This window comes from Pipra filicauda, unplaced genomic scaffold, assembly GCF_003945595.2.
Source record: "Pipra filicauda isolate LSUMZ 115617 unplaced genomic scaffold, ASM394559v2 scaffold69_size3009148_pilon, whole genome shotgun sequence".
NCBI lineage: Eukaryota > Metazoa > Chordata > Aves > Passeriformes > Pipridae > Pipra > Pipra filicauda.
The window spans coordinates 2,890,580-2,918,570 of NW_024104864.1; the positions used below are offsets into that span (position 1 = coordinate 2,890,580).

Sequence of the window (27,991 nt, forward strand, 5' to 3'; positions counted from 1 at the left end):
CCTGAACTAACTTGGGGTCCCAAGTGCATCCTCTCTGGCTCTGGGACTTTGGCTGTATGGGCCTGGGGACAAGTCAGAGACAGAGACAGTGTAGCTGTAGTAGTAGAGGGCTGCCTCTTCCCTCTGGTGGAGGGACAGTTTACAGAAAGCTCTGCTGGAGCCTCAGTCAGGTCTGACCCCCTGCCCCAGGAGCTGTTTTTAAGCTGTTGCTCTTGTCCTTGGCTCCTGTCTGAGCAGTCTTGCCTCTGCCTGACCATGCCTTGTGTTGATCTAGACCCATGGATAGGTTTCCTGACTTGACCCAAGACCTGCCGTGTCACAATGGACTTGCCTGGCAATCTCTGGACTGTGGCTCACTCTGGTTACCGCCTCCAGAGCTGAACATGATGCTGACATGACTTCTTATTTTGACCTTGGACATGCCTCATCACCACAAGCTTGTCTGATCATCTGGATTCTCAGTTGAACCCAGCTATCTGCCCATGCCTGCCTTGCAGAACTTGCTCAGGTTCTTTCCCCTTGCTGGGTAAGCTTCTTCCTCTGCCTGGCTCTCAGCTGTTGTGTTCCTTTAGGGAGCAGCCAGCCCTCACTGCCCCCAACAACCTGCTGTGAGCAGGGAGTTGGGGTAGAGATCTTGAGATGTCCCTTCCCACCCAAATCTTTCTGTGAATTTATGACACCACTCTAGCCAAGTTAAAAAGAAAGAAAAAATCAGCTTCTCTGGACAGGGAAGAAAACGCAGTGTGAAGGCATTGTGTCGGTGCTTAGGTGCTGGAGCATTAGATCTGGGGAAAGGAGAAAGGCTCAGAGGGACAGGGACAAGGAAAAGGGTCTAGGAAGGAGGAAGGTGGAGGAAGATGTGGAAATGGACAGAAGTGCATCTGACGTAATATCACTTCACTATCCTGTAAATCCCAGGACAAAAGGGTAGCATCAGACCCTATCAGAAGACATGCACACAGCTCTGTTTCCTTTCCAGCTGCACAGTGTCACAAATGATTCACATTCACATGACAGTCCTGAATTTTCAAAATAGAAATACCTACTGCCCTGCAAACCCTCCTCCATCTCTCTCCCTGCGTCTCTCAGGCATCATTAAAGGTCCTTCATCTGCAGATAGATTTCAGGGTTGGTCTGCTGGTGATGCATGGGCTGAGCAAGGGGACAGAGCTGGCCTACCAAGGGCATATGTCTCCCAAGGCAGGCTGTAACACAAGGATGTCTCTGTGGAGAGGTTCATCATCTTCTACAGGTCTTCTTGAAGACCTGCATCTAAGGGTCTTCAAGGGAGACTTGAAAAATGGATTTAAACCCCTGTATCTCCTAACACAAACCCATGATGCCTTATGATACATTTATTCCCACAGCAGTCATGAGGTAGGGACTTGAAAACAGATTCATTGATTATTTAGACGTCTAAAAACCAGGACTTTGAACTGCATTTCTTGTCACTTTTCCTGACCTTTCCCTTAACATTAAAAAAAAAACCAAACCAACCACTATAATGGATCCACTGTGGGATAGTCTGAAACCTGCTGGAAGCCACAGAGGGGCTGTTTTGCAGTGCAGTTGGAAAGGCAACCCTTGGTCACTAGCAGGAGTGAATAACTGGGGCCTCTGGCACTGCCTGTATACAGCTGGATCTCTCACTTTTCAGGAAATTTATAGGGCTTTCACATACAGTGCAGGCTAAAAAAACATGTACAAACAGTACAAACTATATTTCACCACAGCCAGATCCTGTGACATCATTTCTTTTCAACAGTGAAAATTACTCAGACCTGAAATCAATCATTCTATATAGGGGCCCAGCAACAGGAGAGTGCAAAGAACTAGCATCAACATGAGCTTCAGACATGATAACAATATTGGTACCCTCTCTTTTTTCTGGGGCCATTAGGAATGTCGGTTTTATTTTTAAATATGCTAGTATTTCCCAAGCCATTTTGCTTTAGGTAAATGTATAGCCACCGTGCTGCATGTGTGTACAGCTGCATAAGCACATTTGACATATCTCCTGAAGATTGTTTTGCTAAGGTCTGTGACTTTCTATACAATTAGGAACATATTTTCTGCAAGAGTACCGAAAACTCAGCTCTTCTCCTTGACCCTCATAAGGGTTGCTAAATGCTTCAATTCTTTGGGAAAATTAAGATATTTATTTAGGTGCCCTGAGCTGGACCTATGACTCAAATTTAAACATCTAGTCAAAGGTTTCCCTCAGCCATTGCTACTAAATACACTTTGTCAGCAGTGAGTACCATATCTGTGTTCTGATGATCCCCAGAACTGCTTCAAGCTACAGTGCAGCAGATGGTACTCAGACAGAATGGACTTGCTATAGGAATTTATGCTGGCCGCCCCCAGACACACTAGGTTTGTTTCAAGTCCTTGTTCCACCCTACTGTTTCCTGTACCAAAAGAATCAGTTGTGACCATGTCACCAAGGTACCTCTGTTTATTCAAAACAACCTTTCATCCTTTAGCTTTGCGTCATCACGTTCACCCACTTAGAGTCTGCTCTGCTCCCTCAAACAGTTTGCTAGGTTACCCTGAGCAGTTTCCCGCAGGCTTGCTGTAGTTATTACATGGCTGACTCTGCAATGGCTTTTCTGTGGTTAAACTTCTGAGTCCTCAATGGGGCCATTCAAAAATACTGCTGTAGGAAGTGACGGTGAAGATTCATTGGGATGGACAAAGTTTTCAGATTGGAACAGTTTTACTTTTGAGACAGTCTGGTCTCGGATTGACTTATTCTCCACAACCTGATGCTTAAGCGTCCCCATCTCCGAGTCCCAGGCTTGTCCCCGCCGTAATTTCTTGAAGGTGTTACGGAAACCCTCAGTACTAAAGTAATAGATCAAGGGGTCCAGCGTGCAGTTCATGCTGGCCATCATCATTGTTAAAATTAACACTTGGCGCACCGAGGCCTGAGTTTCTTTCTCAACCTCAATCACCCGGGCCTTTATCATCCCATAAACTGCCAGGCTAGTGTTGTAAGGCACGAAGCAGATGATGAAGATGACTAGATTGACCAGGAGGAGACGGACAGTCTTCCGTTGTCGCAGGGTCTTTGGCTGGCTGGACTGGCATAGCTCCTGAAAGATCCGAATCGAGCAGTATGTCACACAGCTGAGAGGCAGGAGAAACCCCAAGATTTCAGCCAGGATTACTAGAGGGAAGAGGTTATTCTGCCATATGTTGTCGCTAAAGCTTTCAAAGCAGAGATAGATGGTCTGGTTCTGGTTCTGTACCTTACAATGGTTGCGCTTGTGGACTATGGCTGTGGGGATGGAACCCAGGAAGATCACAACCCAGACCATCAGGCAAAGGAGCTTGGCCACCTTGGGACGCCGCAGGTGCCGCCAGCGAAGTGGATGAACGATGGCAACGTAGCGATCCAGGTTGATGCACATGAGGAAGAGGCAGCTACCATACATGTTGATCTGGAAGACAGAGCCAGAGACCTGGCACAGGGTGCTGCCAAAGGGCCAGTGGTGGTTGGAGTAGTAGTAGAGTCGCAGTGGCAGAGGGAGTGTGAAGGTGAGGTCGCTTATGGCCAGGTTGAACATGTAGATCATGACTACAGACTTCAGGCGCAGGTATCGGATGAATATCCATAGGGCTACCACATTCAGTATCAAGCCTGTAATGAATATCAGGATATAGCCAGGCAGGAGGAGGTGGTGGTTGAAGGTATAATCCTTGCACGTCTGAGACGTATTGGAATCTGACATGCCCAGTGGGGATCAGGGGATGGTTTCACTGAGATGGCTGAGCCTGCTGATGAGCTAAGGAGGCTCAAAGAAAAGCAATGAGGGAAGTCATTCCCCTCTAAGAAGCTACAGACAGGTCATTCCTCTCATCTGCAGATGGGAGGTAGATGGGCACATCTCTCTCTTGGCTGATGCTGTGTTGGATTGCTGGTCTGTGGTCATCTGGCAGGGATGGTACTGTAATCACATCAGCTTCTGCCTCTAGTTCAGCAATTCTTTCCAGTGGTTATGGGGGTGCTGATGCGATGGAGGATCATTGCCAGTTGCCAGCACAATTCCTGGTCAGAGTGGAAGACCAAGACAGAAGTGTTTAAGTTGGAGGAGAAAATCTCTTGAAATGTTAAAATACCACCCCGATGGCTTCTGCAGCAAGAACTCACAAAGAAATCAAAAGACTAAAAAATGGACACTAGAAAAGTGAGTAATTGCATGGCAAAAGAAGACAGAGCATGGAGAAGGTGGTTGTATTTATCACTCAGCCCCAGAAAATGCACATTTCTTTGATCACTACTGAGAGCACATGCATACAACAAAGGGACAGCATGAGCACACAGGGAAAGTAGTTGAGGTGGCTCCAGCGAAAGAGAAAGAAAAGGCAGAGAGCAGCATTTTGAAGGAAAAATGCTGACTGGAAGGAACTTAAAATAAAAACTGCACGGTACTGTTTTATATCAGAGAAACAGGACTTTGTACATCCATTTCAGATAAAAAAAATTATACCACAGTTAGATCTGACTCCACCCTCGCTCCTTTTCGTATGTGAAACAACACATGCAAACCTTAGTCCCAGTGACTTCAAGTTCCTTATGTTGCTTACATTCCTACAATCTCTTTGGTGTTCTTACTTGCATGGGACCAGTGGTGTTTATATGTATTGCATGTCTTCATTCTGCTGCTTATAACACCATGAAACGTGAAGCAACTCATGTCCCACAAACACAGCCACCATAGCCAGGTAAGGGAGCACACAATAAAAAAGGAAGAGCCATGGAATTCATGTGGACAAACATAGCTGTGACTAGAGAAGGCTCCAGGTGGTATCAGCCTCCCTGCATTGGGTTTGCCTGGGAAGGTTTTAGTAATGGCAGGGGCTGCAGGGCTGGTTCTGTGAGAACATGCCAGAAGTTTTCCCTGTGTCCAATAGAGCCAGTGTTAGCTGGCTCCAAGATGGACTTGCTGCTGGCCAAGGCCGAGCACACCAGCAACAGTGGTTGCACCTCTGGGATAATGTAGTTAAGAAAGGGAAAAAGTTACTACAGAACAGCAACTGCAGCCAGAGGAGAGAAGTGAGAATATGTGACAGAAATAGCTCTGCAGACACAAGGTCAATGAAGAAGGAGGGGGAGGAGGTGCTCCAGGTGCCAGAGCAGGGATTTCCCTGTTGCCCCTGGAGAAGACCATGACGAACCCACGCTGGAGTAGTCTGTTCCTGAAGGACTGCACCCCATGGAAGAAACCCACACTAGGGGTTGGTAAGTGTGACACAGTTCCACTCAACTGTTTGCAGGGATTAAGTAGGGTCTCCCTCACAGAGTCCATATCAATTGTGATTTAGTTCAAAAGGAAAGTAGAATTTTCTGTCTAGAGAAAGCCTTTATGTGAGTTTGATATTACTGTAAGAGGAAGCTACTCAACAACTTGACAGGTATGACAAGCATGTCAGATCTTCTGAGGGGATTGTGGGGCAATGCACTGATCTAGAGGAAGGATCTACTGAAGGCAGAAACATGTGCTGACCTCACAGATATTTTTCTGGCAATATGTTGAACAAAAGTGGAAGTCTAACACGAGAGAGCAAACAGCTGCCAACTTGCCCATCCTTTAGTGTTATTGGGCAGATCCACCACCAAGACAGGTTTCTTAGAGAAGCTTCTACTGGTTTGTCAAGCTATATCTGAGTGGATTTCACCCTTCTTGGTGAATGAAAACTTTGTATGAAGTTGTTGATTTCAAGTGAAATGATTAAATGCTTCAAAAAATCTCAAGGAGAATGTCAGTTTTTGCTAGAGCCAAAATTCTGCAATTAATGCAGACTGAATAGATTTGAGACCTTTGTCTTGACTGAGACAAAGTTAGTGAGACTGAGACTCACTGAGAGACCATGACCTGCTTTAACATATGTACCCAGACCAGATAGATGTCAGAAGATGTCAGATGTTACCTCCACAGATAACCTATTTTTCAAGTTTTTGAGAGGTATTTGATAAACACTCTAGAGAGTATAATATGTAAGCACAGTCCATGTGTATGAGACTGGTGGGCTATCTACAACTAGTATTCCATCTCAAATGTGGATGGTGAAGGGATAATGTTAAGAGCAATGCAACTGTGTAGCTACGCTGCCTCCAGTTCTCTTCCTGATTCCAGCATACAGCAGCCCAGGGATTTCCTGAGGCAGAGGGGATCAAGTTGAATTCAGTAGTCCTCAGGGAACTTTTATTTCACTATTTTTTTCTGTTGCTTTTTGAGTTGATGTAAAATCTACCATCTACAGCATCCAGTGCCGGGAGTGCCAAGGAGTTACATGGCTTAATCACGTGTCAGGGGAAGAACCACTTCCATGTACACATTTTTGATTCACCACCTGCTAGATTCAGTTCCTAGTTTTAGTGCTGGAAGTGACAAGGGAAACAACATCTCAATGCACTTCACTTTATAACTGATAATATTATTAACATCTACCATATTCCCACTCAGTAAACTTTTTTTTTGAGGTGAAAGGGTCCTCGTCTTCATAGTTATTCCCCACAGAGGAGCCGTTCTGCACTTTTGAGCATCCTTAGTACCCTTCTCAGCACCTTGCCACTTCTGCTGCTGCTTTTGTGAGCCCTGTGGTGGGGTACTGAAAATGTACATGACACTGATGGTGTGGACGCGCTGAACTGTGTAGGCTCAAATCTCATTTGCAAGGGGTAATGGTCAGTCCAGTTTGGTTTTTCCCATCACTTAGCTAGCTGAAATTTCAGCTCTTATTTTAAGTCCAGTCACTCATGCTTCTCTTAATCTCTGCAGTTCTTTTCAACCAACCCTCATCTCTTCTAACTTGAATAATTTTATGTCTCCAACAGATTTGTTATTTTATTATTCATCTCTCATGAATAAGTCAAACAGTCCAATCCCCAGCACTGGTGTCTTATAACTCCACTGGGAAAATCAACCACCTACCCTCATCCTCCTTCCCATCTTTTAGGCACTTTTTATCGAGGTAGGAACCTGTTCCCTAAATTGCTTTAAGTGCCATTGGTGAGAACCCTTTTGAAAGCCTTTTGGAAATCCACATGGGCCACCGTTCACATGCTTCTTGACTCTTTTAAGGAAGGACTGTGGGACACAGCATCCCTTTAGAAAAGCCATGATGATTCTTCCCCAGTAATTAAATGTGACTGCATGCCAATTGATTTTTTCCCCCTTTATTATAGCTTCTACTAATTTGTTCAGCAAAAACATCAAGCTGCCTGGTCAGAAACCCCCAAGAGCCTTTTCTCAAATTGAGTCTGCTAGTGAGCCTTTAAAAACAGTTTTAAGCAAATGTTTCTACACCACAGTTAGTCAGGTCTTCCACCCTCCAGTTGTTTTCAGACCTCTAGGTAGGAGCCACATGGTTTTAGACACTGCTTAGTACATCTTTCTCCATAGCTGTTCCTACTGCTGTTTTGATCAGAGACAGTCCTTTGATGAATTTTCCTGTAAAGAGAGTTTCTGCTGCAAAAATCTCCCAGGCTTTTGTGTCATGAACACCAGTGAAAGAAACCTGTCCATTTTTTTTGCCCACCATCACCTTTTCTTTCTTTTTTAAGAGGTCTTTCCTTACATACTCTAGCCCTTCAGCCTTTAAGACAATAAACAGCAGAGTTCTAAATTGGCAGCAAAGATCACTGAGAGCAGAAAATAGATTGGGGGTTTTGAGGGGATATTTTTTTGTGGGTAGATGGAAACACAGAAGAAAGAATATGCTACGGTGATGTTACTGAAACTAAGCTGATAGTTTCAAACTTGCCATAACAGATACTATGATCAAGACCTCAGACACCTGAAATGAAACGTATGCAGGCAGAGTCATTGGAGCGATGAAACTGTGGGACCAGAGCGTTTCTCTGATGAGCTCTGGAGGTACTGTTTTGACTGTTCCTCACTGAAAAAGAAAGGTATGGGTAGCTCAAGCAGGCTGACAGCAGGGGAACAGAATAGCTGAAATTGGTTGGAATATCCTTGGTTAACGTCTGAGAGGCAAAGGGCATGTTCTTTGTGGCTGCCTCTAAAAGAACCTCAAGTACTCATTGCCCTGCACAAAAGCTGCCATCAAGCCATCAGCTGTGTAAGAAGGCAATGGTACCACAGCTGAATAATCTTCCTCCTCACAATAAGAAGCTGTCTTTAAATCCTGAAGGAACTTTGTGTTTGGTGATTGACCTTATGGGTCCCAAGAGGTGGAGGAAGCATCCTTTTGCCTCTTCGATATGAGTCCCTCAATACCATCATCTGCTGAGACCGTGACTTGCAAAACCCAAAGGGATCTTAATTTTTTCTTTTGCAGGGTGGGAAACCCTAGATGTGCTTGCAGACAGGGGCCAGAACGGGCAGGCATGCCCCAAGATGGGATGTATGCCTGGTGTCTTGCTTCCTGGTCCTGGGAATCCTCTCCCCTGACACTATCTCACTAGGAGTCACTGGCTCCTAGCACCACAAAAATTATGAAGAATCTGAGTATGGGGCTGAGAACTGAGGTGGGAAAAAAAAGCTAGAAATATATTGCTGAGCATGCTGCAGGGTCAGTGTTTCTGACAGTGACTGTCATTGAACCCATGGGAGCCTTGTGGCTGCCGTGGGGATGCAGACAGCAAATGTGGCATTGGGGTGCAGAGCTGAAAACGCAAACTGTGTGAGGTCGCTTAGTAAGTCTGAAAACAAAGAGGAAATAACAAAGAGCTTGCCAAACCTAAAAAAACCCCACTCAGCTTTGCTCTAGAAATTGAAGGTATATTTTTTTTCATAAACATGGATGCTTTTTACCTGTTGTCAGTGACATCTAATCCCCAATTTTTGCCTTTTTTCTACCCAAGCAATTAGATTATTGTGATGATTAAAACCTCAGAGACATTAAAGACTTAGGATGCCTTGTTCTTAATGAAAGATACATGATATTAAAACCGAGACCTTCGTATTTAACTCATGAAGTCTGGTCACACTATTGGCTATTCCTTAGGGTTGTCACCCCCCTTTCATCTTCTGAGGGTCGTATGGGCTTCCAGTGTGGGCACCTTGATAAGTAAGCTCTTCAGGCTGCCAGTGCTTTTGGCATCACAGGATCCCCAAAGAAAGCCTCCATTTGAACTGAGATTTGCCTCTAGGTCCACTGGACAATTGAAGAGGGGCAGATGTTCTCCAGTGCCGCATGGTCAGGTCTGGCAGCACACGCACAGCAGCTCATGGGGACCAGCGCCCAAGGTGCCCAGACCATCCAGCTCCCCAGATGTTTCCATCTGGCTTACCTCTCTGCTGCTGAAGAGCCAAGGGTGCACACGAGCTCGCTGGCTGGTGGTCGCCGCCACTGCTGAGGTCTCAATCCAGGCACCAAACCTGCAAGCAGCTTGAATCAAAACAGAACCAGGCAGGCTCTTTGGCTTTTTATTCATCCAAATCACAGCTACCCCCTACAATGCTATGGCTGATTCTACATCATGCTGCAGTTTGCTTCTTCTCCTTTTTCACTTCCTGACGCACTTCTGCCTGGCCACAAAGCATGAACTTTGCTATCCATAGCTGATAAGCTAAACCACATCCTATAACAGCAAATGTAGTCATGAAAGAAGCAGCACCCAGGTGTCATTGCAACTGAGGAGACCTGCCCTGGGTCATAGTGCCAAATCCTTGCTTATCTTGCTAACTCAGCTGCCCTCAGGACTGACAGGGGAAAATTAAAATATCCTCTTCCCCAAAATATTTCTAAACAGAGGGTAGAGTTGAAATATGGGAAGTGAGAGCAAAGTTGATTAATTGCTAGCTAGACAAAGACTTGGAATCCTGTCACTCTCATGGGCTTGGGCGCTTTGGGGTTGAAGTCCTGCCTGGGGGCCCAGCTGTGCACTGCTGGCATGTAGCAAGGTCCCAGAAAGAACTGAGCTCTGAAGAGATGTCAGTGCCCGTGGCAAGCAAAGGTATGTTTGCCACAAACGTCAGTCCCTGATGTTTGAGGCTACAGAAGGCACAGTGCTAAGAAAGTAAAAGGGCTGATTTACCAGGAGATCTGTGACCTGGCACTGCCATGTGTAGCTGGGAAGGGAACTGTTACTTCAAGTCCTATTTCTGCTTTGCCAGTCTCAGCACACCTGGAAGAAGACACGAGCAGTGATACTCCTAATCCTACTATTATCCTTCCCCAGAAACAGCTGCCCCAAGAAGAAGGTGCTTTGCTGGTGGGATCCCTCTTCCTCTGCAGCCCTTGGCCTGGCTCCTCCACCTGCTGGTGTTTGACTTTCTCACTCCCTGCCTGCTGTTGCTGACTCCTCGTTCAGGGAGTGACACGCCAAGGGATATATGTTCTTGTTGCTCATAAATCCTCAGAGGGTACAATAGCTCCCAAACCACTGATCTCACCCTGTCTCTTTTTAGTGCCTCTCTTTTTTAACCAGACTCCCATTCTCACTTCCTAGTTACTGGGATCTTTGTTCTCACAGCTTTTTGTGTCTCTTTAGTTCCCGTTAAGGCACCGCCACTGATAAAGGCTTGCAGATATACTGGCGGGGTGTCCTCTGGTGAAGGAGTCTTTGACACCCTCTGTGGGAACTTCCCCCTCCCCTGCAGCCCTCGCACCCCACACACACATGCACACACCTGGCTGAGCCTGGTAGTCTTGGCTTTTCTATGTGTTAGAAGAGGACGACACAGTAGCGCTTAGCCCAGCCCGTGAGCCAGTGAGCCCACGAGGCCCACAGCACCCCTCACCAAGCTGGGTTCACTCACCTCGCTGCGTCTTGCTGCATCAGCCCACGAACTCTGTCTCCCCTCGCCCAGGTGGGCTCACACCTCTTCCCCTTGCTGTCTCTTGGAGGCTCAGCTTGTGGGGAAGAGCAGCACAACCCCCGGTGTTTCCTCACTGCTGAGTGAGCAGCAGGTAAGACCAGATTTTACTGGGGTGTGTGTTGGAGGCTACACCCTGATGCTGCAGATCCCAACATGCCTACCGCCCCGGAGTGCTGACTCCAGAAACCAGGAGCAAGGACCCAACGGAAGGAGGGATGCAGGAAGCTGGGAAGGCAAGGAAAGAGGTGGAATTCATGCTAAAGGAGAGGGGCTGCTCAGGTTTGAAAGGATGACTGGTAAACCTCAGTGCTCTTCAGACTCCTTTGTACAGGAAAACGTGGAAAAGCACAGTAAAGAGGTGAATCCCTTTATGAAAGAACCACAGCAGGGCCAGAGCAGCCCTGCTTCACTTTCTGAATGATTCAGACAGGAAAAGCAAAAATCCGTGGGCTCTGTGAGGAGTGCCAGTGTGGAGACAGCTGGCACTTCCCAGGCTGCCTGAGGGAATGGCAGGCTTTTGTCCCAGGATATTTGAGCTCCCTGGTCACACAAATCATATTTTCCTGGGCTTCCAGGGGATCTTAGGCAAGAGCTACCTGCTAAGAAGAAGGGTAGCCAGCCCATTATGCCTCCTAGAAGAAAGGCAAGGACTGTCCTTGGGGAAGAAAATGAGCAGGGTGAAGGGAGACCTGCCAGGGAAAGAGTAAGAGAGCCAGGGAGCAGCTTGGCTGCAGGGTAGAAAAGAAGAATCTCCAGCCTGGAGGAGGCAGATGAGGGAGTGTCCTCAAGAACAGCAGCTGAGGATGAGGAAGGTAGTAGGTCTTCCTGTCTCTAATCCCAAGAGCTGTCACTGCAGGGAAACTCTCTCTCTCAAAAGCAGTGATGAGCTGATGGGTCTAGCTATAGTTGCTTGATGCTGCCAGGTTCTTCTCGTGTGGAAGGCTCCATCTGCAGCTGACTGGATCTTGGGCTGCTTCCTGCTGATGAAGTGACTGGACCGTGGAGAAAGACAACGACATCACCTGCTGACAGGATGGCAGAGGCCGAGGGCCTGACACTGATCCTCTCCCCATCAATGTGATCTCCCTGTGGCGAATGCCCACCCTGAAGCCCCAGGTCACAACTCTCCCACCATGCTGCCCAAGCTGTAAGTACAGAACAGCACTGGTGTGGACAACCTCTCAGGGCCAACCCAGCAGATTTCTGCAGGCTGCTGGGTTTCTGATGCTGGCAGGCACACCAGGGCAGCCCATGGTCAGGGGCTGCCCCTGCTTTGCAGTGCTGGGCTGCAGCTGCTGGGAAAGTGACTATCAGGCAGAGGCCGTGGGAAGCCACAGGAGGAGATTCAGGTGGCTGTTGCACCATGACTGAAGGTGGTGGAGTTTTGCCATGGACAGGATGGAGATGGTGTGCCTGCACGCAGTGCTGATCCCCGTGCAGTGCGTCGCTGCCGTGACCTGGCTGTAAGTATGCTTTGTACTGTTTGGGTTAGAAAGTCATCTAGGCAGGTGCTGTCTTCAAAGAAAATGGGGTGATAGAAGGGTAGAAGAAGGAATTTGGGCAACTAAAAGGCAGCACATTAGAAGGGGCATCTCCGGGAGCATGGATGGAGGAGGATGGTAAAGCTGAAGAGGTGCAGACCAGGATGGGGAAGAGGAATGTCCAGTTCAACACAGACAAGATGAGACAACTCCCCTTCCCTGCAACATTTCTTCTCTAAAATAAGTCTACAGAGGGTTAGTCCTGAAGAGATATGGCCCTGGCTCTGGCACATCTGAAACTGAATCTCTCTCCTGCCCTGCAGGTACCTGGCCAAGCAGACCTCCCTGCAGGTGTCCCTCCAGGACCGCAGGGGCTGTGATGGTCTGATGGGGTTGGTAGAAGAGCAGATCCCCATTTGCCAGTGGCAGGTGGAAGCCATGGATGCAGTGAAGCAAGGTGCGGAGCTGGCTGTCTGGGAGTGCCAACACAAGTTTCACTCTCGCTGCTGGAACTGCTCCACCCTGCAGGGGCTGCAGGTCTTTGGCAAGGTGGCCGTCCAAGGTCAGAGAGGGGGAGGTGACACAGACAAGGTTGGCATGGGGTCCCTCTGGTATGCCTATAGGGTCCCCTTGACACATCAGCCTTTCCTGGGCTAGGGTGCAAGGGGCACACTGGACCCATCCCCAGAGCGGCCAGCGCCTTCCTCCACATTCCAACATGTCTGTCAACAGAGAGTAAACTGAACCAAACGCATGTGCTTTCACACATACTAACATTCTGCTTAAACTTATTGCCCATTTGACCAGATTTGGCATTTTGGTCCCATCTGGACCATTCTGGGTACCAGCTATGCAGATTGGTGGATCTTCTCCCTCACCCTGCCACCAGCCCTGACACAGAGCCACCTCCATTACTGGCTCCTGGCCTTGGGAACAGCTGCTCCAGGTGAACATCCTGCCATCTATTTCTCCCAAGCAGTCTCCATCTGAATACATCTTTCCTCTGTGCAGTCACAACCTCTTTTCCCTCACCACGTCCCATCAGTGCCTTTGCCCCCCGCAGACTGGTGCCGTTCCTTGCCCTGCTGCAGGCACATGGGAGGCTGGTTTCATCCACGCCATCTCTGCTGCTGGCATTGCTTTTGCTGTGACTTGTGCCTGCAGTCATGGGGAGCTGGAGAAGTGTGGCTGCAACTGCAAGATCCGAGGAGCCAACCCTGAAGGTGAAGGAGAAGACTGTGGCAGGAAGGGGGTGGCGGAGGGAAAGATCTATGGGACTGTCTCCAGGGATGGAGACATATCCCTTCTCCACAACCCTTTGGGAGATCCTCTCAGGGATTCTCCTTCATCTCACGGCTGCTTTCCCTCAGCAGGTTTCCAGTGGTCGGGTTGCTCTGATAACCTGTCTTATGGAATTGCCTTCTCTCAAGCCTTCGTGGGCAACCCAGAGAGGAGCCATGGTGTCTCCTCCAGCCAAGCACTCGTGAACCTGCACAACAATGAGGCTGGGAGGAAGGTAACAGCAGGAACAAGGGCTAGGAAGCAAGCCTGGCTTCAGAGGTTTCCTTCTGGCTAGATAGAGCTCAGTCCAGCCCCCATACCCCAAGAAACAGTTTGAGGAGTTTGCATCCTGCTGCTTTCTTAGCCCAGCACTGGTGGAGGGGGGCTCCAGCCTCCCCTACCTGCTTCTGTGCAATCTCCTTTTCCTTACAGAGCCCAGCTGTGATTAACCTTCCTTGGCCTTTTCTGCAAAGGAAATTAGTTACTCTGTTCTGCTCTGAAGAGCTTCCCTGCCCCTCCAATCCATCCTCAACAAAGGCACCATCTTATCCAGGGGTCACAGTCAGATCTGGTCCCTTGAACATCCTCTGTCTCTGGACAGATCTGTTCCCCTCACAGAGCCCTACAGGCCAGAGCAGGTCCCCATCCCTTTCCCTGCCTCAGGGATTTCTCTTACAGACCCAAGCCAGCTTGTTGCCCACAGAGTGGATCTTCTTCTCTTTGTATTGACCTGGCTTAAAAAGACTTTTTTCCCCTCCCCTCCCCTCCCTCCATCTTTCCCCTCCCCTCCCCTCCCCTCCCCGCCCCTCCCCTCCCCTCCCCTCCCCCCCTCCACCTCCCTTCCCCTCCCTTCCCCTCCCCTCCCCTCCCTTCCCTTCCCCTCCCCTCCCCTCCCCTCCCCTCTAGCCCCCTGGGAGGTGTGTGGAGGGAACAGCAGTTGCTGGGGGAACCTGCAGCAATGGGAGGTGTTGGGAAGAGTGTCCCTGGTCTGACTGGCAGCTGCCTCCTGCTCCCCAGGATCTCCTGACCCACATGAAGGTGGAGTGCAAGTGCCATGATGTGTCAGGCTCCTGCAAGGTGTGCACACGCTGGAAGGTCATGCCTTCCTTCCGCAAGGTGGGCAACATCCTCAAGGAAAAGTTTGAGGGGGCAACAGAGGTTTACCCGAAGTGGGTCAGTTCCTGCGAACTCCTGGTGCCCAAGAGCTCTCGCTTCAAGCCCTACACGGCTCATGACCTGGTCTACCTGTTGGCCAGCCCAGACTTCTGTGACTGGGACCCCCGACAGGGGGTCTTAGGCACCTCTGGCCGCCAGTGCAACCAAACATTCCTGGCCATGGATGGCTGCAAGCTCCTGTGCTGCGACAGGGGCTTCCACACAGCCCAGGTGGAGGTGGTGGAGCTCTGCAGCTGCAAGTTCCGCTGGTGCTGCTCTGTCAAGTGCAAGCAGTGCCGGCACCTCGTGGAGGTGCACCGATGCCGCTGAGGGGGAGCGTGCCAGGGCAGCAAGAGGTTGCCAAGGGACAGCAAGGTCACAGGGAGAGGCCAGCCCAGGGAGATGTCCAGAGGTGTCACCAGCTCCTGAGTGCTCCCCACACAGCACCCTCCCGCCAGCCTCAGTGGGCTTTCTGTGGTTTGAATTAATTTTCTGGGTGGAGGGTTGGAGGACACAAGCCAAATAAACCCCTAAACTTTAGAAATAAACCAGCTGCAATGGAAAGTAAAGTGCACACAAAAGCTTCTTCCTCACATGCTGCATTTGGGACCTGGAGGGTCCCTGGCTTTCCTCCCTCCTGTGTCCCGGGAGGGAACAAGGCCACGCTGAGTCCTTCTGCTCAGGGACACGTGGGCTGCATAAGAAAGGAACATGACTGTGGATCCGGATGGCATGAGGATCCATCTTGGGCAAAAGAGGGGTCACTGGGGAGTGTAATAGAGCAGTGGCATTGGAAAGAAGGGAACAAATGAATTTTGTATAATCAAACAGGCTCTTTATAAAATAAGACTCATCCTTTGGAGGACTGGTACAGGGAGCTATGTACAAGGGAAGGATGCAAGAAATGCCTTTTCCAGTGCTCATCTGTTCCTTTGGCTGGAGAAAATGTTTCCAAGAGGAGTTCCAGCAGCTGCCACAGTGAGGCTCCCCTCATTCAGTCTGACCTCAGTGCCGGAGAAGGTTATGGAAGAGATTACCTTGAGTGCAATCACAGGGCATGTGCAGGACAACGGGGGGATCAGGCCCAGGCAACATGGATTTACAAAAGGCAGGTCCTGCTTGACCAACCTGATGTCCTTTTATAACCAGGTGACCCTCGCAGTAGATGAGGAAAAGGCTGTGGATGTTGTCTACCCGGACTTGAGTAAAGCTTTTGACACAGTTTCCCACAGCATTCTTCTGGAGGAGCTGGCAGCCCATGGTTTGGACAGGTGCACTCTTTCCTGGGTTAAAAACTGGCTGGATGGCTGAGCCCAGAGAGTGGTGGTGAATGGAGTTACATCCAGCTGGCAGCCAGCCACTACTGGGGTTCCCCAGGGCTCAGTGTTGGTGCGAGTCCTGTTTAGTATCTTTATAAATGATTTGGACGAGGGTACCCTCAATAAGTTCACTCCACCAAGTTAGGTGGGAGTGTTGGTCTGCTGGAGGGTAGGAAGGTTCCGCAGAGGGATCTGGACAGGCTGGACTGATGGACAGAGGCCAATTCTGAGGTTCAACAAGGCCAAGTGTCAGGTCCTGCACTTGGGTACACAACAACCCCATGCAGTGCTACAGGCTTGAGAAAGAGTGGTTGGAAAGCTGTCCAGCAGAAAAGGACCTGGGTGTGCTGGTCAACAGCAGCTGAACATGAGCCAGCAGTGTGCCCAGGCGGCCAAGGAGGCCAGTGGCATCCTGGCTTTTATCAGAAATTGCATGGCCAGCAGAACCATGGAAGTGATTGTCCCTCTGTACTCACCACTGGAGGGGTCACACCTTGAATGCTGTGTCCAGTTCTGGGCCCCTCACTACAAGAAAGACATTGAGGTGCTGGAGCATGTCCAGAGAAGGGCAACGAAACCTGTGAAGGATCTGGAGTGGCTGAGGGAGCTGCGGTTGTTTAGCTTGGAGAAAAGGAGGCACTGAGGAAACCTTATTGCTCTCTACAGCTACTTGAAAGAGGCTGTAGTGAAGTGGAGATTGTTCTCTTCTCCCAGGCAACAAGTGATAGGACAAGAGGAAATGGCCTCAGGTTGCAGCAGGGAAGGTTCAGATTGGATATTGGGAAAGATTTCTGCACTGAAAGGGTGGTCAGGCATTGGAACAGGCTCCCCAGGGAAGTGGTGGAATCACCATCCTTGGAAGAGTTCAAAAAACAAGTAGACATGGCACTACATGATATGGTTTAGTGGGCATGGTGGTACTCGGTCAAAGGTTGAACTTGAGTATCTTGAAGGTCTTTTCAAACTTTAATGATTTTCTGACTGCTGCTTGGCAAGGCTGAAGAACCTCTCATGCCACTGCTGCACCTCCTCTTCTCCCTCCTTCGCACTCAGCACCCGGTAGGTCTCGTTACTCTTGCATTCAACGCGAGTCACCTGCAAGGAGAACCTGAGTTCATAGGAAGGGTGCCACTGCCCATCCTTTCCACAAGGAAAGAGGATCTCCATGTTGGACAGCATTTGGAGGCTGGCATGATGGGGGCACCAGAGGGGAAGGGGGAGAACCAGCTGGAAAGCTGTTCAGGTAATAGCTGAGCTGTGTGTTTCCTAAGATATAGGCTAGTCCTCTGTCCTGCTATGGCGATTCTGGTTTTTGTTACCACCTAGGAAGCAACCAGTAGATGGGAGAGATCCTCCCCTACAGGGATACCCTGATGGGTGGGAGGCTTCCCACAGCTTCTTTTTCTCCACATTATATCTGCCTCTGCTTCCATCCCTTACAGTGTCTGTGCAAATCCCACCCACCTATGACACGCCAGTTATGTTTGGGTCACTATTTATCACCCCCTCAAACACATTCAATTCTGTCCTCCTGGAAGGACAAGTAGGGTGCCAGGGAGTTCCCCAGGGACTCAAGGCTGGCTATGGAGGGCTCAGCCACGGAGGAGTAGGCTGTGCAAAAGGCAGTGCAGCTGCTTCTCACCCTCTGGTTGTGGATGCTCTTCTGGAGGCACTGGTGGCTCTTGAACATGCAGTAGCTGGGGTGCTGAACTCCACTGGAGTCACAGATCTGGGAAGATGGGAATGAAGGTCAGAGAAAGAAGAAGAGAAGGAGAGATGGGAACATCTAATGATGGTCACCCACCTTGTTTGGTGTACCTCCGTCTTGGAAGGCAGCGTACTCTGCCTCCAGCCAGAGGATCACACTTGGGTCCTGGCAGCCATGGGTGGCCATCCGACTGCACCAGTACTCTGACCTCAGCCCTCTGAAAAAATCCATGTCATATTCCTCCAGAGTCTCTGAGAATCTGGTCTGCAAAGGAGTGGGATAAAGTGAGACATGCTTCTTTCTTCCCTTCCCCACCTCCCAGTCCAGGCTCCTCCTCAGAGACCAGCAGGGCATACAGCTCACTTGGTACCTGCTTTTCTGTATCCTGGTGCTGGGCTGATATCTGAGGGTTGATGTAGGTGAAGAAGTCACCTGTGTCGCAGTGAACACGGCTCAGAGTTTTGATGTTCTGACACTGCTCCATCTTCAGCGAGCAGAAAGCACAGTCAGGGCACAGGTCCATGTGATGCCGCCCAAGGTTGTCACACACCTAGGGTGGATGGTCACGGGGGAAAAGGAAGCTAAGAAGCTCCCAAAAGAGGAGACTGAGGAGCTCCCACATCCCTGACTTGGAGCTTGCCTCCCTGGTCACCCAGGTCAGCTTCTCTTGGGAGGTGACACCTGAAATGACAGGGAGCCCTGCACACCATGGGAGTCAAAGGTGGACATCAAGGTCTTTACCGAGTCTCCGAACCCAAAGACTCTTTTTTCCATCTCCTTCCAGGCCATGGCAAGCATTGATGAGAGACAGTTTCCCTCCAGCACTGCATAGCACAGGACCAGCACTGCCTCATCATTCTGCAGGGCTAAAAGGCTGACAGAGAAAGGGAAGGAAGAAGTCAATACACCTTCAGTTAGAAACTGAAAGAGGGGAAAACAACCCCAAAACATAGCAAAAAAACCCCTTCCTAAAGAAACCTTGGACTCCTGGCTAAACTGCATAGAAGAATGGGAGTATCTGCAGAGTTTGTACACGCCTGTGTAACACAGAGGCTACGGGGGGACGTGTGTGTGTGTGTGTGCGCATTTGGGAGCATGTGAGAGGGACTGGACGAAGCTTCACAGCTTGAAGAACTTTCCCAGGGCTCCTGCAGCAGGTGCTGCCTAGTTTTGTCCATCTGGGAGCAATGAGGAGATGTTTGTTAGAGGTCTGCTGAGTGTTGACTGTGGGGCAGCCCCATTTGGGTCTGGGGGATGTCACTCATTAAGCCTCCCTCCTGCTTGAGCCAATGTATTTGATAGAAAGGGGAAACATTTTTTAACCATGAATTAACTGTTCATCCAAACTGACATGGGTAGCTAAAAGTAAAAAATTTAAGGACAATGGGATAAGACCAATAAGAATATTAGGAACAGTGGAATTTGTAGGCATGGTACAGAACTGTTACTAGACATGGATGGTTGGCTTCAATCGTCAACAATGGTACAGAAGAGGTAAAAATGCTCAATTAGATATTTGCCTCTTGTGTCTGGAAACAAAACCAGTGATAAATAAACAAACTGATCTGACAAAAAGTAAGAGAAGCAGCAACTGCCTATGTTAAAATGCTCTTAAAATCCATGCATGGGCTAACCTGTATGGACAAGTCCTCCTGAGAGTATTTGAAACTTCTTGGAGACCTTCAGATTAGCATTAAAAAAATTAAAAAAAGGTGGAGAACATCAAGGAAGGTCATGAAGATGAGATTTCCTAAGGCTTGGAAAACTTTCACCTAGAGCAAGAGGTTAAAAAAGCTTCACTTAGCTGAGTGAAGACACTAGGGGGTGGCCACTCAGCCAGCCAGCACTTTTTCCAAGGAGGGCACCAGCTGGAAAGCTGTCCTTGTCAACAGATAGAAGAGTCATGACTTTTGGTGACTGGAATTTGGGGTGAGATCCATTCAAACCAGAAATTAGCTGCATGTTCCTGACACAGAGGGTATTTAGCTTGGGAGCAACTGATGAGGTGGTTTCTCCACAGTTCAGAGACTTCAAAAAGATATCCCAAACTTCTCTTAGGAGAAGGGTCTGTAGCTCAGACACATGATACTTTTTTTTTTCTCCAGGGCTCACCAGACATGGTTTCATGAGCAGGAAGGCCAAGGTGCATGATCAGAGCAATTGCTAGGCCTGAAGGTTAAAGTAGATCACCTTCCTGGAAATCGGAGTTGTGCCATCAGTCTGAGGTTACCAAGAAATACTGTTGCACTCCCTGTCACATCCTTTTCCTGCTCTATCTCTGCTCGTCATCGCTGCTGTGAGGTTTTCTGGCCTAATATTTTCAAATTTATGAGCTGATTTACCACCTCTGAGTGAGTATAACAGCACTGCTGTGGGTGCCCTATGCTTGTTGACATGCTGCTGAGCTGTTTGTGGATGTACAGACATTTCACCCATGCAGGGAAAGGGATAGATCTACCTAAAGTGATTTCTTAATGCAAATCCCACCCCAGCTTAGTATTTATGCATGTTATTGTCCTAACCACTGCCCTGGAAAAAGCCCAACAGGTACTGTGAGGCAATGATTCAAAGGGAATGTGAACTCCCCCCCCAGAATTAAGAAGAATCTGTGAGCTGAGATCAGTAATTGCTCCAAGGCAAAAAGAGAAAACTTCAGATAAAAGCTTATCATACTTTAGCATCTCAAGATGTGGAATGACATACAGAGCCTGCTTCAGCGGTATCTCTGAAGAGTGCTGGTGAACAGCATCCACCTCTCTCACAATGTAAGGACAAGGACTTGAGCCATTAACTTTCAGCTGCTGAGCCTCCCCGATATTGGCTGGCTGAGGTGGAGTGAGTACCTGAGGCGAGCAGAAAAGAAGATAAGGAGCAAACAGCTTTCCAGCACTTGGTAACTTCTGATTTAGGTGGGGGGTGATGCAGGAAACTAAAAACATTAAGGAAAAAGCCATTCTTAACAGCTTCAGAAAGAGTAAAGAGATCTTTGCCTGCATGCCAAGGCTGGCTGTGGGTGATGATAATTCAAAAAGAGTGTTTTTTCTAGGGATGACACTTTTAACAAAGAGTTTGACCTTAAAATGAAAGCCTCTGGGTTTGAAGTACATAAGCACCACAGGGACTGTCTGAAGCAGTAAAGCAGGAGGAGGAGGAGGAGGAGGAGGAGGAAGAGGGCAAGTCACCAGGAGTGTATGTATCTCATCAATGCATATAAATATCTCAAAGATGGGTGCCAAGGGGATGGTGCCAGACTCTTCAGTTGTGCCCAGTGACAGGACAAGGGGTAATTGCCATAAACTAAAACACAAGAAGTTCCACCTCAACATGAGGAAGAACTTTACGTTGAGGGTGGCACAGCACTGGAACAGGCTACTCATGGAGCCTCCCTCTCTGGAGACATTCAAAACCCACTTGGACACATTCCTGTGTAACCTGCTCTAGGTGACCCTGCCGTGGCGGGGGGGTTGGATCAGATGATTTCCAGATGTCCTTTCCAGCCCTAACTATTCTGTGATTCTGGGATTCTGAGAGGGGTTAGAACAGCCTTACTGGGAAAGCTAGGCTCACATGAACCACAAGTGAGCACCCATGTGAGGATACCAGCAGACTAAGGTCTGCATCTGGGACAGCTGTGATGCTGAAAGGGGTGTAGAGGTTGTAGCTGACAAACAACACAACAGTGGGAAGCCCTGGGAAAAAGGGCAAATGCAATTCTTGTGTGCAAACAGAAAAGCAGGGAAGGGAGGTTGATGTCCTTCTATGCATCTAGCTGCTGAAACCCATCACAGGGCTGTACACATAGAGCTGGAACATGGGGATGTTTTAAAGGGTCACTGAAAATTGCTGCAAAAAATCAGAGTTGCACAGGCTTTATAATGTAAGAACTACAGAGCTCTTTTTATCTTATTGCAAGACTGAATCCTGGTATATAGGCAACTCTTAGAAGAGGAAATGGGAAATAAGGCAGCAAACACAATAAGGACTTAAAATAGAAAATAAGTGCAATAATTGACATTTTCCCCCTCATAATGATTCACTGCTAGCAGAAAGACCACAAAAGTGTGCTGTAGATTCTTGTTATATCACTATCATTGCCCTGTCTCTCTCTAAAGGTCACAGTTAACTTCATTAAGTGCTAGGAAAGCTGGTGGAGCTACCAGAGCAGCTGCCACAAGCAGGGGTGAGCAAGAAGGGATAGATGTCCTGCCGGACATAAGACCCTTAGGTAGACACACAACCCTGGGATCTGTGCCCGTCACCACCCTGCACACCTTGTGTTAGACCAGACGCTGAATGGCCCCTGTGTGAAACGTCCAGTCCCACCCAGCACTGCTCCTCTGCTGGAATGGAAATGCTCCAAAGCATTTTGCCCCTTTTTTAGGTCATGCTTTGAAGTCCCTTTGAGAGGAGGCAGGATGTGGTGAGCAGCAAAGCCGACAGGCACGGTCTATCTCGCCTTTTTATCCCCACTTGAGTTTAAGCTTTGCTTAGCATGATTGATGGGGCTTTGCTGCCAGGTTACAGGCACACAGTCAGCATTAGTGTCTTTGAGAAACTGCGAAGCAGAATAGCAAGTGTCATCTGCAATCACAGCAGTCCCTCAATAATCCCAATGGAATCAAATCAGAACAAGGCTCAGTTTCAGAGGAAGGGAAAACGAGCACATCCTCAATGAAACACAGTTTAGAGTATATACACCAGAAAAAAATGTTTCCAGGCAGTAAAAGCTTCCTACAATGTTAGGGAGGAGGATGACACGTTACAGCCTTGCAAGAGAACAGTTATGGCTTTAACAACATGATGCAATTCATTTTTACATGCAGAAGAGGAATCTCTGGCTGAACTGTAGTGGTGGTACGCTCTGTGTTTAAGAGCAACCACAGATGTGCAATCATGCACAAAATCTGTGTGCTTATAGGAACATCACTGACCACCAACAGAGCGAAACCAAAATGACTTCTCCATGAAAACCACATCTAGAGAGCTTTTTTTTTCTGCTCTTGGTAAGCAAAATAATCTTTGCTTCTCAGTCAAAGCAAGTGGCCCTCAGCCACAGTGTAGTAAAGGATCAAAAAATAAGTTAGAGTGAAAGGATATGATCCTTTTGCAGGTCTTTTCTGTGTGGGCTTGCCAGTCCCAGCTATCTGAAGACAGAAACAAATGGATGCTGGCAAAGCACCTGAGAAGAGCTCAACATGCTCAACAAGCTCCTACAGGCCAGAGAAACTGAGAAGGGTGTGTAAAAGGACTGCAGCAAGCTGGGCTGTCACAGGGCCCTGTGCTGAACTGCCATGTAGCTGTTCCCAAAACCAGAGTGGGGAACCAGAAACCCCCTAGGAAGAGCTGTGCATAGATCCAGAGTGCACACAGTTTCACATGCTCGAGGAGAAGCAGTGGTCCTGCACAGCCAGGAGCATGGCTTTGTGCTCCCAGCTCTACTTCCTAGCACAGGGCTGCTTTTATTTTACTTGTGAGATGACAGAGCACTCTTCCAAGGGTTCCTCAGGAACCTGTTTTAAGAAATATCTGCTTCATGTTGCACACAGAGAGCAAGGATCACAGTGAGACACATCCCAAGGACCTGTGTTCACAACGAATCTGTTTCTGCACATCACCTGTACTCCTGGGAGACGTGCTGGGAGGAGGATACGTGCAGAGATGATTGCATGCTTCATACGGCCACAGTGTGGGGAAACAAAGCCCTGCCTGCAGCTAAGGCCCAGACTAAGCTCACTTTTCTCAGGATGCAAGGCCAGTGACATTTTCAGGCACGAGCAGTGCTGCATCACCCTCTCCCTGCTCACACTGTGCTGGAGCAGGGGGTGCCTGAGGGGCTTCCCAGGTACATTCCTTCTCTGTATGGGACAGCTTGCCCCAGAAAGCCTGTCCACACTCACCACCTGCTCCAAGCAGGGGCATGAATGCTTTGGGGCTGCCAGCCAGTGTGCACAAGGACAGTACTGCACAGGTACCCAGAAAGAGCAGTCTTGCCCTCACCTGCCTCGGGGGGGAATTTCCTGCTCTGATATGATTTCTGGACCTGACTTGGTGAAGTTCCAAGAAGAGTCCTTGGTGTTCAAGGATGCATCCAAGGAAAGGGCCGAATGGATCAGTTGCCAGATGCTGTTCTTCAGGCTTTGGTCTTCAGGGGATTCCACCCTGGGAGGCGAGGCGGTAGTGGCAGCCGGGACAAGCACAATGGGTGGGTGCACAGTTGTCCTGCTCTTCTGTGAGGGTGTGGTCACCTTTGATGTGGCTGTGGGGGGCTTTGTCAACAGTGGTTTCTGACCCAGGGGCGCGTGAGAGTGGTTCAGAAGCCTTTCCACATGAGCAGGAGAGGGAGAAGCCTGCTTGTGAGCTGAGGAGACAGAGGGATGGAGCAGCTGAGGGCACCTTTCTGAGGCCAGCCAGAAAGGTGCTGGGGGTGGAAGAGTAGCTACAGGAGAGGAGCAGGCGAGCAGGGGTGCCCAGCACAGCTCGGTGCAGCCATACCTTCTCTGCCAGAGGAGCTTTTGCCCACTGTCACGGAGCTCACAGTTCGAGGTTCCTTCGAGGGGATGACATCTTTTAGAGACCAAGTTGAACACGGGACTCGCTGAGTCGGAGAAAGAGGGAGAAACACGAATCTTGCTATGTAATCTTCCCTTCCTCCTCACCCCTTCCACCTCCCCTACCCCCCTCCCCCAAATCCTACTCCCCACCTTGACATAGAACTGCTGTTTGAGGCAGCGGTACTGGGCAAACTGGCAGAAGGTCTGAAACTGCAGCACCTCGGGAAAGTCAGTGCAGACTGGCCCTGGAGAGAGACATGTGGGATAGGGGCAGGCCACAGGTTTTGTCATCTACCCCCTTGGCCTGGGTGCACTAAGAGATCGGGATCTCTGGGGTGACAGCTTGTGGACGCAGGGAAAGTCTGTCCGTCCCCACGTGGAGATCACAGCCTTGGGCTGTTACAGCTCCCAATCCCAGGTGCCACATGCCCTTTCCCTCCAACCCCCTGAGGGCTTCAGTTCATTCTTCTACCATTTTTCTCACAGTTATCTTCCTTATGACAGAGATCCAAACTTCCTGTTTCCAGGATCTGATGATTCTGTTATTAGTCCTTACAGGGTTTAGAAAAAAGAGAAAAGCAGTGATGTGATAGGTTCAAAAGATGCCCAGACCAGGCCTAGGAGCACCAGAGAATCATAGAATGGTTGGGGTTGGAAGGGACCCTAAAGATCATCTAGTTCCAACTCCCCTGCCATGGGCAAGGACACCTTCCACTAGACTGGGTTGCTCAAAACCCAATCCAACCTGGCCTTGAACACTTCCAGGGCTGGGGCAGCCACAGCTTCTCTGGGAAACCTGCTCTAGAGGAGACAATATCTTCAGGGCAATATAGTTTGACATCGATTCCAGCCTTGCAGGGGATGGAGGAAAGCCCATAGGGCCAGGATGCTGCTGACAAAGCCTGTACCTGTACACACACACACTGCGGTCTTGACCAGCACTGTCGACACACTGACCCCAAAGCTGCAGCTCTTTCTGCAGTGATCACAGGAAAGCAAAGGCATGCAGGAGAGCAGAAAACCCGGGGAGAATTGGGGAGGGGGGTGATCTTGTGCTCCCTCTGCTCTAGGAGCACATGGTCTGGCTAGCAGAGCCAGCCCTGTGCGCACAGGACTGAGAGGGAGGAGATCAGCAGTGGAATTGCACTACTGTCCTGTTTGCTGCTTGTGCACCAACCTTTACCCTGTACACACACTTCTTGTACTGAGCATACACCTGCACCATCAAAAATAGAATTTCAGGTATCCACCAGGATCCCAGCCCAGGAAAGTGTCTAATTTGTAGGGAACACTACAGATCGACCCCTATTCTTTGTTTAAAACACAAGGTAACTGCCTTCATCAGCACCCGATGAGGTGCAATTAATGCTCATGAATATCTGGATGTAGACAGCACTACCATAGCTCTGTGAGGATGCTCATGAATATCTGGATGTAGGCAGCACTACCATTGCTCTGTGAGGACAGTAGAGGCTAAACATGGGTTGGAACATGTTCTACCATGACAGCTTGGCCTCTCAGCCTGGCTGAAATGTGCCAAAATAACCCAAAAACTGTAAAAAAGGATAACACAAAGGGAAATAAAGTCTGCTGGATGGGTCTGTTAGGCTGAGGGATGGAGAAAAAGAAGGTAAAGAAGGCAAACTGCAAAATTGTCCCGTCTCCTGGCATTTCCAGATGCTTCTGCCCTTGGCAGCTGTGTCTCCAAAGGCAAGAGCAGTGGGAGTGTGGCTTGATGTGGCAAGGAACAATGCTGGGGAGTTGGGCACCGGGAGAGGAACCAGGGACAGGCCCTGGGTGCACCCAGCACCATAGCATAGGATTGCAGCACTATGGCATAGGATTGCAGGTGCCCACAAGCGAGTGAGGAGCCCAGAACCCATCCCTGGATCTGGTGTTGAGGGGTGGCACTTGTTTCCCTGACACAGCTGCAGAAACCAGCAAGAAATAGTTGCCCTCAAGCTGCAGTCCAAATAAGCACAGTTGGCTGATCATTCAGCTCATTGACGTTCATATCTAAATATAAAGACATATTTTTTATGAGAAAATTGTTCCTATTTTTTTTCCTCTGAAGAAAAATACAACAGAAGTAGTACCAAGTTTTTCAGCTGCACAGATATAATTATGCCACTTAAATTCTCTGATGCAGGGGTGCAGGGAAAATATCACTGCAGAGATTTGAAGGGTGCTGTTGCTATGGTGCTTTCTGAACTGGGATGTTTCTTGGCTCCTGAAACGTTAAACACTTAAAAAGGCAGCTTATCATCTCAAGTTTTCTTAAAGACCTATGAGAACCCATGAGCCAAGCTTCTGCATTAATGCCCAGATCAAGTTGGAAGGAGCTGGTAAGAGATGAAGACCTTCAGTGAGCCCCAGAAAACCGTGGCCTGCTTAGGAGGTTAGGACTGGCCATTGGGAAAAGCATTTTTTCTCCAGGAAAGTGGTGCAGCACAGGGAGGGATGCCCAGAGAGGCTGCAAAACCACTCTTGTACAAAGCTGGTGTGCTCTTGTTCTGGGGGTGTCTGCTCCAAGCTGGACTTTGGGCTAGAGACTCCAAAACAACCCCTCCCACAATCTTGTGGCATTTTAGGGCAGAGAAACAGCTGGCCCTGCTCCAGCTGGGGCCACACCCTCTGCTGCCCATGGAGGTGGAGTGATGTCCTTACCACTGGGGATTTGGCCGTGGTTCTCCTCCTGGTCCAGCTGAAGAATGGTGGGACTGAGGCAGCCGTATGCCTGGCGCAGCAGGCAGAACATGTTTGCCTCCCAGAGCGGCTGCAGCCTTGCAAAGAATTGCTGGTACTCCGTGTCCGACAGCGGACTGCCTGGAATGGGAGGCACCGGTGGAGCAACAGCAGCCGTCGGCAAGGTCAGCAGACCTATGGGAGAAAGACCTGGGACAGTCTGTGCTTAACAGCCCCGTAATGGAGGCAAGTGGTGGGTGGAAATGAAGGAGCAGCTGGCAGGTTGGTCTGCTCCTGTCTGCTGGTACAGAGCAGGGCATGGGGATGAGGACCTCAGGTGCTGGTTGAGGTCTCCCTCCATCGTCCCTGCTTGCAGGGCCCTGGGGAAACCAGGAGCCCCATGGGGAAAAGGGTGAAAATAAATAAAAAAGAAGGAAAAAAGAAGAAAAAGTTTAGCTGTGTTTTGTTGTGAGCTTGGTTTGGTTTGGACTGGGGAAGGTGTTTTGATTTTTGGCTTGGTTTTTGTTTTGGTTTTTTTGGGTGGGTTTTTTCTCAGTGGACTTTTTCCCCCCTTTCAAAAGCCCCAGCTTCCAGAGGCACCCGCAATGACCCCTGTGAGCTGCCCCCTGGACCATGCCATGGGCCTGTGCCCCTCCAAGGGGACATTCTTCCATCTCCTCCCTCCTCTCCTTTGTCTTCAGCTGGGCCACCTCCTCTCCTGCCTTCACATTCTCCTCTGTCCCCCACCCTATGACCCCTCCAAGAGCCTCCAGCTGCTCCCAGGTGAGCAGAACAGAGGCCTATGGGCCTATGGGCCCAGTGGTGTGGTCTTGTGAGAGACGGGGGGTGGCAGCAGCATCACAGGGGCTTCATGGTTCCTTCCAGCCCCAGCCCCAGGCTCTGAGGTGACCTCGTGAGGGCAGGCACTTACTCAGTAGCCAGAACATGTCTGCCACAGGCTTCAGCCTCATGGAGCTGCTTGGTGGCTGGGTGGGAGTCACTCACATACCAAGTA

General features: G+C 49.3%; 3 protein-coding genes across 3 annotated transcripts; 1 reads left to right on the forward strand and 2 right to left on the reverse strand.

The window, feature by feature from the left end:
- Positions 1–2,440: 2,440 nt before the first annotated feature.
- LPAR5 (lysophosphatidic acid receptor 5) lies at positions 2,441–9,321 on the reverse strand. Its single transcript, XM_027730447.2, has 2 exons — positions 9,266–9,321; positions 2,441–4,054 (listed from the first exon to the last, which is right to left on the reverse strand). The coding sequence occupies exon 2, from the start codon at positions 3,735–3,737 to the stop codon at positions 2,619–2,621; it is 1,119 nt and encodes a 372-aa protein (XP_027586248.2). The 5' UTR covers positions 3,738–4,054; positions 9,266–9,321; the 3' UTR covers positions 2,441–2,618.
- Positions 9,322–12,194: 2,873 nt separating this feature from the next.
- LOC113992694 (protein Wnt-4-like) lies at positions 12,195–15,043 on the forward strand. The gene is made up of 5 exons (XM_039388947.1): positions 12,195–12,259; positions 12,601–12,839; positions 13,369–13,500; positions 13,651–13,793; positions 14,576–15,043. Exons 1-5 carry the CDS (start codon positions 12,195–12,197, stop codon positions 15,041–15,043), a joined length of 1,047 nt encoding a protein of 348 aa, XP_039244881.1.
- A 1,932-nt stretch (positions 15,044–16,975) lies between these two features.
- On the reverse strand, positions 16,976–27,923 carry LOC113992742 (acrosin binding protein). The gene is made up of 10 exons (XM_027730357.2): positions 27,908–27,923; positions 26,959–27,171; positions 24,442–24,536; positions 24,233–24,335; positions 23,738–24,098; positions 18,482–18,614; positions 18,111–18,290; positions 17,837–18,004; positions 17,675–17,761; positions 16,976–17,127 (listed from the first exon to the last, which is right to left on the reverse strand). The coding sequence occupies exons 1-10, from the start codon at positions 27,921–27,923 to the stop codon at positions 16,999–17,001; spliced, it is 1,485 nt and encodes a 494-aa protein (XP_027586158.2). The 3' UTR covers positions 16,976–16,998.
- Positions 27,924–27,991: the final 68 nt, after the last annotated feature.

What these genes read in the sequence shown, in the direction of transcription:
- LPAR5 (XM_027730447.2), bottom strand. Translation starts at nt 3,737, where the DNA reads ATGTCAGATTCCAATACGTCTCAGACGTGCAAGGATTATACCTTCAAC.
- LOC113992694 (XM_039388947.1), top strand. Translation starts at nt 12,195, where the DNA reads ATGGAGATGGTGTGCCTGCACGCAGTGCTGATCCCCGTGCAGTGCGTC. An exon ending in TGGCAAGGTGGCCGTCCAAG is followed by an intron (nt 12,840 to 13,368) that starts GTCAGAGAGGGG and finishes GCCCTGCTGCAG; the next exon opens with GCACATGGGAGGCTGGTTTC. An exon ending in CCGAGGAGCCAACCCTGAAG is followed by an intron (nt 13,501 to 13,650) that starts GTGAAGGAGAAG and finishes TTCCCTCAGCAG; the next exon opens with GTTTCCAGTGGTCGGGTTGC.
- LOC113992742 (XM_027730357.2), bottom strand. An exon ending in ACCAGGATACAGAAAAGCAG is followed by an intron (nt 18,005 to 18,110) that starts GTACCAAGTGAG and finishes ACTCCTTTGCAG; the next exon opens with ACCAGATTCTCAGAGACTCT. An exon ending in AGAGCATCCACAACCAGAGG is followed by an intron (nt 17,128 to 17,674) that starts GTGAGAAGCAGC and finishes TTCTCCTTGCAG; the next exon opens with GTGACTCGCGTTGAATGCAA.